The sequence below is a fragment of the Leuciscus leuciscus genome, assembly GCF_965113295.1.
Source record: "Leuciscus leuciscus genome assembly, chromosome: 19".
NCBI classification, from domain to species: Eukaryota; Metazoa; Chordata; class Actinopteri; order Cypriniformes; family Leuciscidae; genus Leuciscus; species Leuciscus leuciscus.
The window spans coordinates 2,011,004-2,029,424 of NC_138743.1; the positions used below are offsets into that span (position 1 = coordinate 2,011,004).

Genomic DNA, 18,421 nt, shown 5'->3' on the forward strand with positions numbered 1-18,421 from the left:
CCAGTTCAACAGCAATCTAGTCAATGGCTTCCTCAGCAGGTTCAAAAGCCAGTTCAAAAGCAAGCTAGTCAACGGTTTCCTCAGCAGGTTCAACAGCAAGCTAGTCAATGGTTTCCTCAGCAGGTTCAAAAGCCAGTTCAAAAGCAAGCTAGTCAACAGTTTCCTCAGCAGGTTCAACAGCAAGCTAGTCAATGGCTTCCTCAGCAGGTTCAAAAGCCGGTTCAAAAGCCGGTTCAAAAGCAAGCTAGTCAGCAGGTTCAACAGCAAGCTAGTCAATGGTTTCCTCAGCAGGTTCAAAAGCCAGTTCAACAGCAAGCTAGTCAACAGTTTCCTCAGCAGGTTCAACAGCAAGCTAGTCAATGGTTTCCTCAGGCAGTTCAACAGCAAGCTAGTCAACAGTTTCCTCAGTCAGTTCAACAGCAAGCCAGTCAACAGTTTCCTCAGTCAGTTCAACAGCAAGCTAGTCAACAGTTTTCTCAGTCAGTTCAACAGCAAGCTAGTCAACAGTTTCCTCAGCAGTTTCAGCCTAAGCAGCCAGTGGCACAGGCAGAGCCCCTTGACAAATGTACTGTAGCTGATTATGAGCAGATTCAATGTGGACCACCTGGTATCAGTGGTGCTGAGTGTGCTGCTATCAACTGCTGCTTTAACGGACAGCAGTGTTACTATGGGAAGGCAGGTAAGAGTGTAGAGTCAGTGTAGAGGCATTCATGTTAAACTGATCCTCAGCAATAACCTGCTCTTGTAACTCGTTCCAGTGACTGTCCAGTGTATAAGAGATGGTCAGTTTGTGGTAGTGGTGGCTAGAGATGTTACGCTGCCTCGATTGAGCCTGGATTCAGTCCGTCTCCTGGGTGGAAGTGATCCAGCTTGCAGTCCAGTGGGATCCACACCTTTCTTTGCTATATACCAGTTCCCTGTCACTGCATGTGGCACAAGCATGATGGCGAGTAGCTGCTTGTGGTTTTGTTCTGCATGGCTTAGAATGGATTGGATGCTAACAATGTTACTATTTGCAGGAGGACAGTGGATATGTGGTGTATGAAAACAGAATGACCTCCTCATATGAAGTGGGTATCGGACCACTTGGTTCCATTACAAGGGACAGCCATTTTGAGTAAGTGATGTATGCTTTATCATAAATGTAAAATCATTGACAAATGCTACAAGCTCACCGTTTGTTGTCCAGGCTTCTCTTCCAGTGTAGGTACTCTGGTACCTCTGTGGAAGCTCTGGTTGTGGAGGTCAACACCGTTCCTCCACCTCCACCAGTAGCTGCTCCTGGACCCCTCAGGGTGGAGCTTAGACTGGCAAATGGTCAATGTGTCACCAAAGGCTGTGCAGAAGGTAAGTGTTGGTCCCAAGTATGCCTAAAGCCTTTCTAAAACTCCAGTTTCTAGTTAAACACTGCATTCTTCCTCAGGGGACGAGGCGTACACGTCCTACTACAGTGATGCTGATTATCCAGTTACAAAAGTCCTGCGGGAGCCTGTGTATGTTGAGGTGCACATTTTGGAGAGGACCGACCCCAACATTGTCCTGATGCTGGGACGTTGCTGGGCGACATCAACCCCCAGTCCACTCAGTCTACCCCAATGGGATCTTCTGGTTGATGGGTGAGTAAGGCCAGTCTTTATCCATCTAGTGTGCTGTAAGGCATTTCTGACTACCTCTTTGCCTTTCAGATGCCCTTACCAGGATGATCGTTACCTGACCACATTGGTTCCAGTGGCTGGATCATCTGGTCTTCAGTTCCCGACCCACTACAAGCGCTTTGTTGTGAAGATGTTCACATTTGTAGATCCAGCATCACTGGCTCCTCTGCAGGAAACCGTATGCTCTGCAGCCTTACCTCAACCCTTAATATTAGTGCTTTTTACAGTGATTTCTATGGCTTAACCCTTTCCCCCTCTGTTAGATCTTCATCCACTGTAGTACAGCGGTGTGCCATCCCTCCTCTGGCTCATGTGAGCAAAGTTGCACTAGGAAAAGTGAGTGCTTGCTGTAAGTTGACTTCAGGAACTGAGAATTTATTTGAATGCCCCTCATGCTTCTACCACTTTTTACAGGAAGAGACACGCACGTCAAGACCATCTCTAGTGGGCAAACTGTGGTGTCTAGTGGACAAGTTAACCTGGTCAAGTGAATTTAAGTGTTTTAATAAACTTCATGAAACTCAACATGTTTCTCTTTGCTATTCATTTCTGTCTGGAGTTGGATGTTTCATGACTGTTCTCAGTTTGACTTCTGCACTACTAAACCTTTTTCTTTTGTGCATTGAGATTCTTGACTTGAACTAAAACAAGCCAAGTTTCTGCCTAAGCCATTTAACTTTACCATTTGCCAAGTTCTAGTCGTTAACTTGGGCCCCTGTTCATGTTTCACATATCAAATTAAGGTTTTAGCTTCTGTCTGTTTGAGGCTTTACATACGACTTTATGGCTGGACTAGCATAACTGCATATATTGATGCCCAAACCCCTCTCTTGAGGTCACTCGTTGGCTTTTTGTAGTGCTTTTTTACAGTCACGCTTTTTTACAGTCACGCAAGTATAGAATAATATCTTGGGATAAAGGATGAGTGCAGGTTGATACTGATTTTCTTTTTTTCAGGCTAGTCCCAGTAATGTAGACTACTTTCATTTAAGCATTAATCCCTAAACTGTTGTATCCCAACTAGGTAGCTGTCCAAGGCCTTGTTTACACCTGGTACTAAGAAGCATTTTTGTAAATCGGATCACAGGTGGACTGTGGTAAATGAAGGTGTAAAAAGGGGCTATTTTTTTGGAGCTTGTCTATTTTTGGCCACTTCCGGAGGTAGTCCAACACATTCGACCAGATTGCTTTCATAGAGTAGATGCTCATGTGGTTGAATGTGTTCGAACAGCCACAAAACGGTGTACTCTACCGCTGACCTAGTACGTAAACATTGAAGAAGTGCGCTAGCAGGTGTGATTTAAAGGCATTAAGCTTTGTATCAGTAGAAAACCTGTAGTATTTTCAAATTACTGTGCTTCCCTCCCTCATATCCCCCTGAGATGAGAGATTTCATGTATTTTTATTTATTTTTTGTCTGGAAAAAATCCTCCCATGACGCAAAAAACGTCATTTTGCGTCATCGGAGGACTTTTTGGCCAGAGGCTAGAAACTACAGCCAGTGCTAGGAGCTAGTTCTGCATGTTTTCAACCCACCCATAGGGGGTGGGATCTCACTCACAGAATGTACAAATAGTGTCAGCCATCTTTTTTTGGAAGCTAAGCTATCAGGCTCTTGTTCTGAAAAGCCGAATCCCGGACATTTTGGGCGATCTCGAAATCCCGGGCAGACTCGTCACGGAGACTCACGATAAAACGGCGTCTTTTAAGTTTTGAGTCAACTAGTAGCCTAGCTTAGTTGTTTAACTGCGCTCTCTTACGGTAGGCGTGGCTTGGGAGTGGCCTCGTAGGGCAGCGAAGCAAGTGCATTCTGGGAGTTGTTGTCTTTCATCCACATGAGCCAAAAATACATTTTCTGGCTTTTCTCAGTCTAGAAGGCTCCAAATTCAAAAATTATTTCACATTTCTACTACATAAATGACCCATTTTAAATACACATTCATCGTTCCAGAGGTGAAGTATCCCTTTAAATTTTCTTAAAATATACAGGCCTGTTGCCATAAGAAAACTATGATGTGTTTCAAAGAAAAAGAAAAAACAATCCAGAATAGCAAAAACATCTAATATAAAAAAAAGGCTGAATTCAGAATGGCAGAAATAGTACTAGCATACTATTCTGAATTCAGCTCAATGTGGTTTTATGTATGTTCAAAAGGGAAAAATTGACTTTTAAGAAACAATAGAATCACCTATGCTGCATTCCAGTCCAAAATTGCCATGCCCTTCATTCGCTAACTCCCCTCCGTCTCGTTCACTCGGATGTGCGTCATTGCTTACGTTGCACGAGTGCCCACTACTGGCGGAAACTGCAATGGGCTGAATTGGAACATCCTAAGCCCTTGATCACTTGGAATCAGCTATGGAGTTGATTTATTATTTACATTTTTTTTTCCCCTTTAATAATTTGTTTAATTCAGCATCCAAATGTATATAGGTGTACTTGGACTTGGGTTGTTTTAAATTAAAAAATATATAATTAATATATCATAGAGTTGTTTGTTGTGGTGGTGATTAGACGAGATTTGTGGTGACGTCACAATCGTACTGCATTGTGGGACATATAGGTGCCTGAAGTGTACATATGAAGTAGACTCGCTCCCTCGGTCAAAATCGAGGGAACGAGTGTCTGTCCATATAAACTTCCCTCGTCCACTTCACGAAGTGGAACGCACTTCAAAATGGCGGCAGGGATTCCCCCGAGGGGAAGTGCTTAGGGAAGTTCGCAAGTGCGTGTCTAAAAGTGGACTGGAACGCAGCCCTAGTTGTATAAACTCCCACTCGTGCAAGTCTGGAGAATCATGACTGTTAATGAAGAGGGAGGGATTATCATTAATTAGCCAAAGTCTGTAGAGTACAAAAAGACCAAAGGGCAGCACCTCAGCAGTGTGACTAGCTGTTGAACAATGGCAAGAAGTTGGTGTGCTGTTCAGTCTCTGGCACTTTGTGTTTGGTTCTGTGCGGTCAGTCATGCTGTTCCGAAGTGGAGTGATCTGCCCCAGAATCCTCAAGCTCTGATGTTCCAGCAAACTGACCAGCGGTTTCAAAAGCCAGTTCAACAGCAATCTAGTCAATGGTTTCCTCAGCAGGTCCAAAAGCCAGTTCAACAGCAATCTAGTCAATGGCTTCCTCAGCAGGTTCAAAAGCCAGTTCAAAAGCAAGCTAGTCAACGGTTTCCTCAGCAGGTTCAACAGCAAGCTAGTCAATGGTTTCCTCAGCAGGTTCAAAAGCAAGCTAGTCAACAGTTTCCTCAGCAGGTTCAACAGCAAGCTAGTCAATGGCTTCCTCAGCAGGTTCAAAAGCCAGTTCAAAAGCAAGCTAGTCAGCAGGTTCAACAGCAAGCTAGTCAATGGTTTCCTCAGCAGGTTCAAAAGCCAGTTCAACAGCAAGCTAGTCAACAGTTTCCTCAGCAGGTTCAACAGCAAGCTAGTCAATGGTTTCCTCAGGCAGTTCAACAGCAAGCTAGTCAACAGTTTCCTCAGGCAGTTCAACAGCAAGCTAGTCAACAGTTTCCTCAGTCAGTTCAACAGCAAGCCAGTCAACAGTTTCCTCAGTCAGTTCAACAGCAAGCTAGTCAACAGTTTTCTCAGTCAGTTCAACAGCAAGCTAGTCAACAGTTTCCTCAGCAGTTTCAGCCTAAGCAGCCAGTGGCACAGGCAGAGCCCCTTGACAAATGTACTGTAGCTGATTATGAGCAGATTCAATGTGGACCACCTGGTATCAGTGGTGCTGAGTGTGCTGCTATCAACTGCTGCTTTAACGGACAGCAGTGTTACTATGGGAAGGCAGGTAAGAGTGTAGAGTCAGTGTAGAGGCATTCATGTTAAACTGATCCTCAGCAATAACCTGCTCTTGTAACTCGTTCCAGTGACTGTCCAGTGTATAAGAGATGGTCAGTTTGTGGTAGTGGTGGCTAGAGATGTTACGCTGCCTCGATTGAGCCTGGATTCAGTCCGTCTCCTGGGTGGAAGTGATCCAGCTTGCAGTCCAGTGGGATCCACACCTTTCTTTGCTATATACCAGTTCCCTGTCACTGCATGTGGCACAAGCATGATGGCGAGTAGCTGCTTGTGGTTTTGTTCTGCATGGCTTAGAATGGATTGGATGCTAACAATGTTACTATTTGCAGGAGGACAGTGGATATGTGGTGTATGAAAACAGAATGACCTCCTCATATGAAGTGGGTATCGGACCACTTGGTTCCATTACAAGGGACAGCCATTTTGAGTAAGTGATGTATGCTTTATCATAAATGTAAAATCATTGACAAATGCTACAAGCTCACCGTTTGTTGTCCAGGCTTCTCTTCCAGTGTAGGTACTCTGGTACCTCTGTGGAAGCTCTGGTTGTGGAGGTCAACACCGTTCCTCCACCTCCACCAGTAGCTGCTCCTGGACCCCTCAGGGTGGAGCTTAGACTGGCAAATGGTCAATGTGTCACCAAAGGCTGTGCAGAAGGTAAGTGTTGGTCCCAAGTATGCCTAAAGCCTTTCTAAAACTCCAGTTTCTAGTTAAACACTGCATTCTTCCTCAGGGGACGAGGCGTACACGTCCTACTACAGTGATGCTGATTATCCAGTTACAAAAGTCCTGCGGGAGCCTGTGTATGTTGAGGTGCACATTTTGGAGAGGACCGACCCCAACATTGTCCTGATGCTGGGACGTTGCTGGGCGACATCAACCCCCAGTCCACTCAGTCTACCCCAATGGGATCTTCTGGTTGATGGGTGAGTAAGGCCAGTCTTTATCCATCTAGTGTGCTGTAAGGCATTTCTGACTACCTCTTTGCCTTTCAGATGCCCTTACCAGGATGATCGTTACCTGACCACATTGGTTCCAGTGGCTGGATCATCTGGTCTTCAGTTCCCGACCCACTACAAGCGCTTTGTTGTGAAGATGTTCACATTTGTAGATCCAGCATCACTGGCTCCTCTGCAGGAAACCGTATGCTCTGCAGCCTTACCTCAACCCTTAATATTAGTGCTTTTTACAGTGATTTCTATGGCTTAACCCTTTCCCCCTCTGTTAGATCTTCATCCACTGTAGTACAGCGGTGTGCCATCCCTCCTCTGGCTCATGTGAGCAAAGTTGCACTAGGAAAAGTGAGTGCTTGCTGTAAGTTGACTTCAGGAACTGAGAATTTATTTGAATGCCCCTCATGCTTCTACCACTTTTTACAGGAAGAGACACGCACGTCAAGACCATCTCTAGTGGGCAAACTGTGGTGTCTAGTGGACAAGTTAACCTGGTCAAGTGAATTTAAGTGTTTTAATAAACTTCATGAAACTCAACATGTTTCTCTTTGCTATTCATTTCTGTCTGGAGTTGGATGTTTCATGACTGTTCTCAGTTTGACTTCTGCACTACTAAACCTTTTTCTTTTGTGCATTGAGATTCTTGACTTGAACTAAAACAAGCCAAGTTTCTGCCTAAGCCATTTAACTTTACCATTTGCCAAGTTCTAGTCGTTAACTTGGGCCCCTGTTCATGTTTCACATATCAAATTAAGGTTTTAGCTTCTGTCTGTTTGAGGCTTTACATACGACTTTATGGCTGGACTAGCATAACTGCATATATTGATGCCCAAACCCCTCTCTTGAGGTCACTCGTTGGCTTTTTGTAGTGCTTTTTTACAGTCACGCTTTTTTACAGTCACGCAAGTATAGAATAATATCTTGGGATAAAGGATGAGTGCAGGTTGATACTGATTTTCTTTTTTTCAGGCTAGTCCCAGTAATGTAGACTACTTTCATTTAAGCATTAATCCCTAAACTGTTGTATCCCAACTAGGTAGCTGTCCAAGGCCTTGTTTACACCTGGTACTAAGAAGCATTTTTGTAAATCGGATCACAGGTGGACTGTGGTAAATGAAGGTGTAAAAAGGGGCTATTTTTTTGGAGCTTGTCTATTTTTGGCCACTTCCGGAGGTAGTCCAACACATTCGACCAGATTGCTTTCATAGAGTAGATGCTCATGTGGTTGAATGTGTTCGAACAGCCACAAAACGGTGTACTCTACCGCTGACCTAGTACGTAAACATTGAAGAAGTGCGCTAGCAGGTGTGATTTAAAGGCATTAAGCTTTGTATCAGTAGAAAACCTGTAGTATTTTCAAATTACTGTGCTTCCCTCCCTCATATCCCCCTGAGATGAGAGATTTCATGTATTTTTATTTATTTTTTGTCTGGAAAAAATCCTCCCATGACGCAAAAAACGTCATTTTGCGTCATCGGAGGACTTTTTGGCCAGAGGCTAGAAACTACAGCCAGTGCTAGGAGCTAGTTCTGCATGTTTTCAACCCACCCATAGGGGGTGGGATCTCACTCACAGAATGTACAAATAGTGTCAGCCATCTTTTTTTGGAAGCTAAGCTATCAGGCTCTTGTTCTGAAAAGCCGAATCCCGGACATTTTGGGCGATCTCGAAATCCCGGGCAGACTCGTCACGGAGACTCACGATAAAACGGCGTCTTTTAAGTTTTGAGTCAACTAGTAGCCTAGCTTAGTTGTTTAACTGCGCTCTCTTACGGTAGGCGTGGCTTGGGAGTGGCCTCGTAGGGCAGCGAAGCAAGTGCATTCTGGGAGTTGTTGTCTTTCATCCACATGAGCCAAAAATACATTTTCTGGCTTTTCTCAGTCTAGAAGGCTCCAAATTCAAAAATTATTTCACATTTCTACTACATAAATGACCCATTTTAAATACACATTCATCGTTCCAGAGGTGAAGTATCCCTTTAAATTTTCTTAAAATATACAGGCCTGTTGCCATAAGAAAACTATGATGTGTTTCAAAGAAAAAGAAAAAACAATCCAGAATAGCAAAAACATCTAATATAAAAAAAAGGCTGAATTCAGAATGGCAGAAATAGTACTAGCATACTATTCTGAATTCAGCTCAATGTGGTTTTATGTATGTTCAAAAGGGAAAAATTGACTTTTAAGAAACAATAGAATCACCTATGCTGCATTCCAGTCCAAAATTGCCATGCCCTTCATTCGCTAACTCCCCTCCGTCTCGTTCACTCGGATGTGCGTCATTGCTTACGTTGCACGAGTGCCCACTACTGGCGGAAACTGCAATGGGCTGAATTGGAACATCCTAAGCCCTTGATCACTTGGAATCAGCTATGGAGTTGATTTATTATTTACATTTTTTTTTCCCCTTTAATAATTTGTTTAATTCAGCATCCAAATGTATATAGGTGTACTTGGACTTGGGTTGTTTTAAATTAAAAAATATATAATTAATATATCATAGAGTTGTTTGTTGTGGTGGTGATTAGACGAGATTTGTGGTGACGTCACAATCGTACTGCATTGTGGGACATATAGGTGCCTGAAGTGTACATATGAAGTAGACTCGCTCCCTCGGTCAAAATCGAGGGAACGAGTGTCTGTCCATATAAACTTCCCTCGTCCACTTCACGAAGTGGAACGCACTTCAAAATGGCGGCAGGGATTCCCCCGAGGGGAAGTGCTTAGGGAAGTTCGCAAGTGCGTGTCTAAAAGTGGACTGGAACGCAGCCCTAGTTGTATAAACTCCCACTCGTGCAAGTCTGGAGAATCATGACTGTTAATGAAGAGGGAGGGATTATCATTAATTAGCCAAAGTCTGTAGAGTACAAAAAGACCAAAGGGCAGCACCTCAGCAGTGTGACTAGCTGTTGAACAATGGCAAGAAGTTGGTGTGCTGTTCAGTCTCTGGCACTTTGTGTTTGGTTCTGTGCGGTCAGTCATGCTGTTCCGAAGTGGAGTGATCTGCCCCAGAATCCTCAAGCTCTGATGTTCCAGCAAACTGACCAGCGGTTTCAAAAGCCAGTTCAACAGCAATCTAGTCAATGGTTTCCTCAGCAGGTCCAAAAGCCAGTTCAACAGCAATCTAGTCAATGGCTTCCTCAGCAGGTTCAAAAGCCAGTTCAAAAGCAAGCTAGTCAACGGTTTCCTCAGCAGGTTCAACAGCAAGCTAGTCAATGGTTTCCTCAGCAGGTTCAAAAGCAAGCTAGTCAACAGTTTCCTCAGCAGGTTCAACAGCAAGCTAGTCAATGGCTTCCTCAGCAGGTTCAAAAGCCAGTTCAAAAGCAAGCTAGTCAGCAGGTTCAACAGCAAGCTAGTCAATGGTTTCCTCAGCAGGTTCAAAAGCCAGTTCAACAGCAAGCTAGTCAACAGTTTCCTCAGCAGGTTCAACAGCAAGCTAGTCAATGGTTTCCTCAGGCAGTTCAACAGCAAGCTAGTCAACAGTTTCCTCAGGCAGTTCAACAGCAAGCTAGTCAACAGTTTCCTCAGTCAGTTCAACAGCAAGCCAGTCAACAGTTTCCTCAGTCAGTTCAACAGCAAGCTAGTCAACAGTTTTCTCAGTCAGTTCAACAGCAAGCTAGTCAACAGTTTCCTCAGCAGTTTCAGCCTAAGCAGCCAGTGGCACAGGCAGAGCCCCTTGACAAATGTACTGTAGCTGATTATGAGCAGATTCAATGTGGACCACCTGGTATCAGTGGTGCTGAGTGTGCTGCTATCAACTGCTGCTTTAACGGACAGCAGTGTTACTATGGGAAGGCAGGTAAGAGTGTAGAGTCAGTGTAGAGGCATTCATGTTAAACTGATCCTCAGCAATAACCTGCTCTTGTAACTCGTTCCAGTGACTGTCCAGTGTATAAGAGATGGTCAGTTTGTGGTAGTGGTGGCTAGAGATGTTACGCTGCCTCGATTGAGCCTGGATTCAGTCCGTCTCCTGGGTGGAAGTGATCCAGCTTGCAGTCCAGTGGGATCCACAGCTTTCTTTGCTATATACCAGTTCCCTGTCACTGCATGTGGCACAAGCATGATGGCGAGTAGCTGCTTGTGGTTTTGTTCTGCATGGCTTAGAATGGATTGGATGCTAACAATGTTACTATTTGCAGGAGGACAGTGGATATGTGGTGTATGAAAACAGAATGACCTCCTCATATGAAGTGGGTATCGGACCACTTGGTTCCATTACAAGGGACAGCCATTTTGAGTAAGTGATGTATGCTTTATCATAAATGTAAAATCATTGACAAATGCTACAAGCTCACCGTTTGTTGTCCAGGCTTCTCTTCCAGTGTAGGTACTCTGGTACCTCTGTGGAAGCTCTGGTTGTGGAGGTCAACACCGTTCCTCCACCTCCACCAGTAGCTGCTCCTGGACCCCTCAGGGTGGAGCTTAGACTGGCAAATGGTCAATGTGTCACCAAAGGCTGTGCAGAAGGTAAGTGTTGGTCCCAAGTATGCCTAAAGCCTTTCTAAAACTCCAGTTTCTAGTTAAACACTGCATTCTTCCTCAGGGGACGAGGCGTACACGTCCTACTACAGTGATGCTGATTATCCAGTTACAAAAGTCCTGCGGGAGCCTGTGTATGTTGAGGTGCACATTTTGGAGAGGACCGACCCCAACATTGTCCTGATGCTGGGACGTTGCTGGGCGACATCAACCCCCAGTCCACTCAGTCTACCCCAATGGGATCTTCTGGTTGATGGGTGAGTAAGGCCAGTCTTTATCCATCTAGTGTGCTGTAAGGCATTTCTGACTGCCTCTTTGCCTTTCAGATGCCCTTACCAGGATGATCGTTACCTGACCACATTGGTTCCAGTGGCTGGATCATCTGGTCTTCAGTTCCCGACCCACTACAAGCGCTTTGTTGTGAAGATGTTCACATTTGTAGATCCAGCATCACTGGCTCCTCTGCAGGAAACCGTATGCTCTGCAGCCTTACCTCAACCCTTAATATTAGTGCTTTTTACAGTGATTTCTATGGCTTAACCCTTTCCCCCTCTGTTAGATCTTCATCCACTGTAGTACAGCGGTGTGCCATCCCTCCTCTGGCTCCTGTGAGCAAAGTTGCACTAGGAAAAGTGAGTGCTTGCTGTAAGTTGACTTCAGGAACTGAGAATTTATTTGAATGCCCCTCATGCTTCTACCACTTTTTACAGGAAGAGACACGCACGTCAAGACCATCTCTAGTGGGCAAACTGTGGTGTCTAGTGGACAAGTTAACCTGGTCAAGTGAATTTAAGTGTTTTAATAAACTTCATGAAACTCAACATGTTTCTCTTTGCTATTCATTTCTGTCTGGAGTTGGATGTTTCATGACTGTTCTCAGTTTGACTTCTGCACTACTAAACCTTTTTCTTTTGTGCATTGAGATTCTTGACTTGAACTAAAACAAGCCAAGTTTCTGCCTAAGCCATTTAACTTTACCATTTGCCAAGTTCTAGTCGTTAACTTGGGCCCCTGTTCATGTTTCACATATCAAATTAAGGTTTTAGCTTCTGTCTGTTTGAGGCTTTACATACGACTTTATGGCTGGACTAGCATAACTGCATATATTGATGCCCAAACCCCTCTCTTGAGGTCACTCGTTGGCTTTTTGTAGTGCTTTTTTACAGTCACGCTTTTTTACAGTCACGCAAGTATAGAATAATATCTTGGGATAAAGGATGAGTGCAGGTTGATACGGATTTTCTTTTTTTCAGGCTAGTCCCAGTAATGTAGACTACTTTCATTTAAGCATTAATCCCTAAACTGTTGTATCCCAACTAGGTAGCTGTCCAAGGCCTTGTTTACACCTGGTACTAAGAAGCATTTTTGTAAATCGGATCACAGGTGGACTGTGGTAAATGAAGGTGTAAAAAGGGGCTATTTTTTTGGAGCTTGTCTATTTTTGGCCACTTCCGGAGGTAGTCCAACACATTCGACCAGATTGCTTTCATAGAGTAGATGCTCATGTGGTTGAATGTGTTCGAACAGCCACAAAACGGTGTACTCTACCGCTGACCTAGTACGTAAACATTGAAGAAGTGCGCTAGCAGGTGTGATTTAAAGGCATTAAGCTTTGTATCAGTAGAAAACCTGTAGTATTTTCAAATTACTGTGCTTCCCTCCCTCATATCCCCCTGAGATGAGGGATTTCATGTATTTTTATTTATTTTTTGTCTGGAAAAAATCCTCCCATGACGCAAAAAACGTCATTTCGCGTCATCGGAGGACTTTTTGGCCAGAGGCTAGAAACTACAGCCAGTGCTAGGAGCTAGTTCTGCATGTTTTCAACCCACCCATAGGGGGTGGGATCTCACTCACAGAATGTACAAATAGTGTCAGCCATCTTTTTTTGGAAGCTAAGCTATCAGGCTCTTGTTCTGAAAAGCCGAATCCCGGACATTTTGGGCGATCTCGAAATCCCGGGCAGACTCGTCACGGAGACTCACGATAAAACGGCGTCTTTTGAGTCAACTAGTAGCCTAGCTTAGTTGTTTAACTGCGCTCTCTTACCGGTAGGCGTGGCTTGGGAGTGGCCTCGTAGGGCAGCGAAGCAAGTGCATTCTGGGAGTTGTTGTCTTTCATCCACATGAGCCAAAAATACATTTTCTGGCTTTTCTCAGTCTAGAAGGCTCCAAATTCAAAAATAATTTCACATTTCTACTACATAAATGACCCATTTTAAATACACATTCATCGTTCCAGAGGTGAAGTATCCCTTTAAATTTTCTTAAAATATACAGGCCTGTTGCCATAAGAAAACTATGATGTGTTTCAAAGAAAAAGAAAAAACAATCCAGAATAGCAAAAACATCTAATATAAAAAAAAGGCTGAATTCAGAATGGCAGAAATAGTACTAGCATACTATTCTGAATTCAGCTCAATGTGGTTTTATGTATGTTCAAAAGGGAAAAATTGACTTTTAAGAAACAATAGAATCACCTATGCTGCATTCCAGTCCAAAATTGCCATGCCCTTCATTCGCTAACTCCCCTCCGTCTCGTTCACTCGGATGTGCGTCATTGCTTACGTTGCACGAGTGCCCACTACTGGCGGAAACTGCAATGGGCTGAATTGGAACGTCCTAAGCCCTTGATCACTTGGAATCAGCTATGGAGTTGATTTATTATTTACATTTTTTTTCCCCCTTTAATAATTTGTTTAATTCAGCATCCAAATGTATATAGGTGTACTTGGACTTGGGTTGTTTTAAATTAAAAAATATATAATTAATATATCATAGAGTTGTTTGTTGTGGTGGTGATTAGACGAGATTTGTGGTGACGTCACAATCGTACTGCATTGTGGGACATATAGGTGCCTGAAGTGTACATATGAAGTAGACTCGCTCCCTCGGTCAAAATCGAGGGAACGAGGGTCTGTCCATATAAACTTCCCTCGTCCACTTCACGAAGTGGAACGCACTTCACGAAGTGGAACGCACTTCAAAATGGCGGCAGGGATTCCCCCGAGGGGAAGTGCTTAGGGAAGTTCGCAAGTGCGTGTCTAAAAGTGGACTGGAACGCAGCCCTAGTTGTATAAACTCCCACTCGTGCAAGTCTGGAGAATCATGACTGTTAATGAAGAGGGAGGGATTATCATTAATTAGCCAAAGTCTGTAGAGTACAAAAAGACCAAAGGGCAGCACCTCAGCAGTGTGACTAGCTGTTGAACAATGGCAAGAAGTTGGTGTGCTGTTCAGTCTCTGGCACTTTGTGTTTGGTTCTGTGCGGTCAGTCATGCTGTTCCGAAGTGGAGTGATCTGCCCCAGAATCCTCAAGCTCTGATGTTCCAGCAAACTGACCAGCGGTTTCAAAAGCCAGTTCAACAGCAATCTAGTCAATGGTTTCCTCAGCAGGTCCAAAAGCCAGTTCAACAGCAATCTAGTCAATGGCTTCCTCAGCAGGTTCAAAAGCCAGTTCAAAAGCAAGCTAGTCAACGGTTTCCTCAGCAGGTTCAACAGCAAGCTAGTCAATGGTTTCCTCAGCAGGTTCAAAAGCAAGCTAGTCAACAGTTTCCTCAGCAGGTTCAAAAGCCAGTTCAAAAGCAAGCTAGTCAGCAGGTTCAACAGCAAGCTAGTCAATGGTTTCCTCAGCAGGTTCAAAAGCCAGTTCAACAGCAAGCTAGTCAACAGTTTCCTCAGCAGGTTCAACAGCAAGCTAGTCAATGGTTTCCTCAGGCAGTTCAACAGCAAGCTAGTCAACAGTTTCCTCAGGCAGTTCAACAGCAAGCTAGTCAACAGTTTCCTCAGTCAGTTCAACAGCAAGCCAGTCAACAGTTTCCTCAGTCAGTTCAACAGCAAGCTAGTCAACAGTTTTCTCAGTCAGTTCAACAGCAAGCTAGTCAACAGTTTCCTCAGCAGTTTCAGCCTAAGCAGCCAGTGGCACAGGCAGAGCCCCTTGACAAATGTACTGTAGCTGATTATGAGCAGATTCAATGTGGACCACCTGGTATCAGTGGTGCTGAGTGTGCTGCTATCAACTGCTGCTTTAACGGACAGCAGTGTTACTATGGGAAGGCAGGTAAGAGTGTAGAGTCAGTGTAGAGGCATTCATGTTAAACTGATCCTCAGCAATAACCTGCTCTTGTAACTCGTTCCAGTGACTGTCCAGTGTATAAGAGATGGTCAGTTTGTGGTAGTGGTGGCTAGAGATGTTACGCTGCCTCGATTGAGCCTGGATTCAGTCCGTCTCCTGGGTGGAAGTGATCCAGCTTGCAGTCCAGTGGGATCCACACCTTTCTTTGCTATATACCAGTTCCCTGTCACTGCATGTGGCACAAGCATGATGGCGAGTAGCTGCTTGTGGTTTTGTTCTGCATGGCTTAGAATGGATTGGATGCTAACAATGTTACTATTTGCAGGAGGACAGTGGATATGTGGTGTATGAAAACAGAATGACCTCCTCATATGAAGTGGGTATCGGACCACTTGGTTCCATTACAAGGGACAGCCATTTTGAGTAAGTGATGTATGCTTTATCATAAATGTAAAATCATTGACAAATGCTACAAGCTCACCGTTTGTTGTCCAGGCTTCTCTTCCAGTGTAGGTACTCTGGTACCTCTGTGGAAGCTCTGGTTGTGGAGGTCAACACCGTTCCTCCACCTCCACCAGTAGCTGCTCCTGGACCCCTCAGGGTGGAGCTTAGACTGGCAAATGGTCAATGTGTCACCAAAGGCTGTGCAGAAGGTAAGTGTTGGTCCCAAGTATGCCTAAAGCCTTTCTAAAACTCCAGTTTCTAGTTAAACACTGCATTCTTCCTCAGGGGACGAGGCGTACACGTCCTACTACAGTGATGCTGATTATCCAGTTACAAAAGTCCTGCGGGAGCCTGTGTATGTTGAGGTGCACATTTTGGAGAGGACCGACCCCAACATTGTCCTGATGCTGGGACGTTGCTGGGCGACATCAACCCCCAGTCCACTCAGTCTACCCCAATGGGATCTTCTGGTTGATGGGTGAGTAAGGCCAGTCTTTATCCATCTAGTGTGCTGTAAGGCATTTCTGACTGCCTCTTTGCCTTTCAGATGCCCTTACCAGGATGATCGTTACCTGACCACATTGGTTCCAGTGGCTGGATCATCTGGTCTTCAGTTCCCGACCCACTACAAGCGCTTTGTTGTGAAGATGTTCACATTTGTAGATCCAGCATCACTGGCTCCTCTGCAGGAAACCGTATGCTCTGCAGCCTTACCTCAACCCTTAATATTAGTGCTTTTTACAGTGATTTCTATGGCTTAACCCTTTCCCCCTCTGTTAGATCTTCATCCACTGTAGTACAGCGGTGTGCCATCCCTCCTCTGGCTCCTGTGAGCAAAGTTGCACTAGGAAAAGTGAGTGCTTGCTGTAAGTTGACTTCAGGAACTGAGAATTTATTTGAATGCCCCTCATGCTTCTACCACTTTTTACAGGAAGAGACACGCACGTCAAGACCATCTCTAGTGGGCAAACTGTGGTGTCTAGTGGACAAGTTAACCTGGTCAAGTGAATTTAAGTGTTTTAATAAACTTCATGAAACTCAACATGTTTCTCTTTGCTATTCATTTCTGTCTGGAGTTGGATGTTTCATGACTGTTCTCAGTTTGACTTCTGCACTACTAAACCTTTTTCTTTTGTGCATTGAGATTCTTGACTTGAACTAAAACAAGCCAAGTTTCTGCCTAAGCCATTTAACTTTACCATTTGCCAAGTTCTAGTCGTTAACTTGGGCCCCTGTTCATGTTTCACATATCAAATTAAGGTTTTAGCTTCTGTCTGTTTGAGGCTTTACATACGACTTTATGGCTGGACTAGCATAACTGCATATATTGATGCCCAAACCCCTCTCTTGAGGTCACTCGTTGGCTTTTTGTAGTGCTTTTTTACAGTCACGCTTTTTTACAGTCACGCAAGTATAGAATAATATCTTGGGATAAAGGATGAGTGCAGGTTGATACTGATTTTCTTTTTTTCAGGCTAGTCCCAGTAATGTAGACTACTTTCATTTAAGCATTAATCCCTAAACTGTTGTATCCCAACTAGGTAGCTGTCCAAGGCCTTGTTTACACCTGGTACTAAGAAGCATTTTTGTAAATCGGATCACAGGTGGACTGTGGTAAATGAAGGTGTAAAAAGGGGCTATTTTTTTGGAGCTTGTCTATTTTTGGCCACTTCCGGAGGTAGTCCAACACATTCGACCAGATTGCTTTCATAGAGTAGATGCTCATGTGGTTGAATGTGTTCAAACAGCCACAAAACGGTGTACTCTACCGCTGACCTAGTACGTAAACATTGAAGAAGTGCGCTAGCAGGTGTGATTTAAAGGCATTAAGCTTTGTATCAGTAGAAAACCTGTAGTATTTTCAAATTACTGTGCTTCCCTCCCTCATATCCCCCTGAGATGAGAGATTTCATGTATTTTTATTTATTTTTTGTCTGGAAAAAATCCTCCCATGACGCAAAAAACGTCATTTCGCGTCATCGGAGGACTTTTTGGCCAGAGGCTAGAAACTACAGCCAGTGCTAGGAGCTAGTTCTGCATGTTTTCAACCCACCCATAGGGGGTGGGATCTCACTCACAGAATGTACAAATAGTGTCAGCCATCTTTTTTTGGAAGCTAAGCTATCAGGCTCTTGTTCTGAAAAGCCGAATCCCGGACATTTTGGGCGATCTCGAAATCCCGGGCAGACTCGTCACGGAGACTCACGATAAAACGGCGTCTTTTGAGTCAACTAGTAGCCTAGCTTAGTTGTTTAACTGCGCTCTCTTACCGGTAGGCGTGGCTTGGGAGTGGCCTCGTAGGGCAGCGAAGCAAGTGCATTCTGGGAGTTGTTGTCTTTCATCCACATGAGCCAAAAATACATTTTCTGGCTTTTCTCAGTCTAGAAGGCTCCAAATTCAAAAATAATTTCACATTTCTACTACATAAATGACCCATTTTAAATACACATTCATCGTTCCAGAGGTGAAGTATCCCTTTAAATTTTCTTAAAATATACAGGCCTGTTGCCATAAGAAAACTATGATGTGTTTCAAAGAAAAAGAAAAAACAATCCAGAATAGCAAAAACATCTAATATAAAAAAAAGGCTGAATTCAGAATGGCAGAAATAGTACTAGCATACTATTCTGAATTCAGCTCAATGTGGTTTTATGTATGTTCAAAAGGGAAAAATTGACTTTTAAGAAACAATAGAATCACCTATGCTGCATTCCAGTCCAAAATTGCCATGCCCTTCATTCGCTAACTCCCCTCCGTCTCGTTCACTCGGATGTGCGTCATTGCTTACGTTGCACGAGTGCCCACTACTGGCGGAAACTGCAATGGGCTGAATTGGAACGTCCTAAGCCCTTGATCACTTGGAATCAGCTATGGAGTTGATTTATTATTTACATTTTTTTTCCCCCTTTAATAATTTGTTTAATTCAGCATCCAAATGTATATAGGTGTACTTGGACTTGGGTTGTTTTAAATTAAAAAATATATAATTAATATATCATAGAGTTGTTTGTTGTGGTGGT

The 18,421-nt window shown here is 44.0% G+C and overlaps 3 protein-coding genes and 1 pseudogene across 4 annotated transcripts; all 4 read left to right on the forward strand.

The window, feature by feature from the left end:
* The first annotated feature begins 955 nt into the window (after nucleotides 1-955).
* Nucleotides 956-2,180, forward strand: LOC309482097 (zona pellucida sperm-binding protein 4-like). Its single transcript, XM_082147331.1, has 6 exons — nucleotides 956-1,117; nucleotides 1,190-1,347; nucleotides 1,424-1,616; nucleotides 1,686-1,833; nucleotides 1,919-1,991; nucleotides 2,070-2,180. Exons 1-6 carry the CDS (start codon nucleotides 1,053-1,055, stop codon nucleotides 2,144-2,146), a joined length of 714 nt encoding a protein of 237 aa, XP_082003457.1. The 5' UTR covers nucleotides 956-1,052; the 3' UTR covers nucleotides 2,147-2,180.
* A 2,673-nt stretch (nucleotides 2,181-4,853) lies between these two features.
* On the forward strand, nucleotides 4,854-6,942 carry LOC309482119 (zona pellucida sperm-binding protein 4-like). The gene is made up of 6 exons (XM_082147355.1): nucleotides 4,854-4,909; nucleotides 4,982-5,879; nucleotides 5,952-6,378; nucleotides 6,448-6,595; nucleotides 6,681-6,753; nucleotides 6,832-6,942. The coding sequence occupies exons 3-6, from the start codon at nucleotides 6,305-6,307 to the stop codon at nucleotides 6,906-6,908; spliced, it is 372 nt and encodes a 123-aa protein (XP_082003481.1). The 5' UTR covers nucleotides 4,854-4,909; nucleotides 4,982-5,879; nucleotides 5,952-6,304; the 3' UTR covers nucleotides 6,909-6,942.
* A 3,606-nt stretch (nucleotides 6,943-10,548) lies between these two features.
* Nucleotides 10,549-11,704, forward strand: LOC309482111 (zona pellucida sperm-binding protein 4-like). Its single transcript, XM_082147343.1, has 5 exons — nucleotides 10,549-10,641; nucleotides 10,714-10,871; nucleotides 10,948-11,140; nucleotides 11,210-11,357; nucleotides 11,443-11,704. The coding sequence occupies exons 1-5, from the start codon at nucleotides 10,577-10,579 to the stop codon at nucleotides 11,530-11,532; spliced, it is 654 nt and encodes a 217-aa protein (XP_082003469.1). The 5' UTR covers nucleotides 10,549-10,576; the 3' UTR covers nucleotides 11,533-11,704.
* A 3,310-nt stretch (nucleotides 11,705-15,014) lies between these two features.
* On the forward strand, nucleotides 15,015-16,443 carry LOC309482404 (zona pellucida sperm-binding protein 4-like; annotated as a pseudogene). Its single transcript has 3 exons — nucleotides 15,015-15,380; nucleotides 15,453-15,879; nucleotides 15,949-16,443. The product of its transcript is annotated as a zona pellucida sperm-binding protein 4-like (transcript).
* The last annotated feature ends 1,978 nt before the right edge of the window (nucleotides 16,444-18,421 follow it).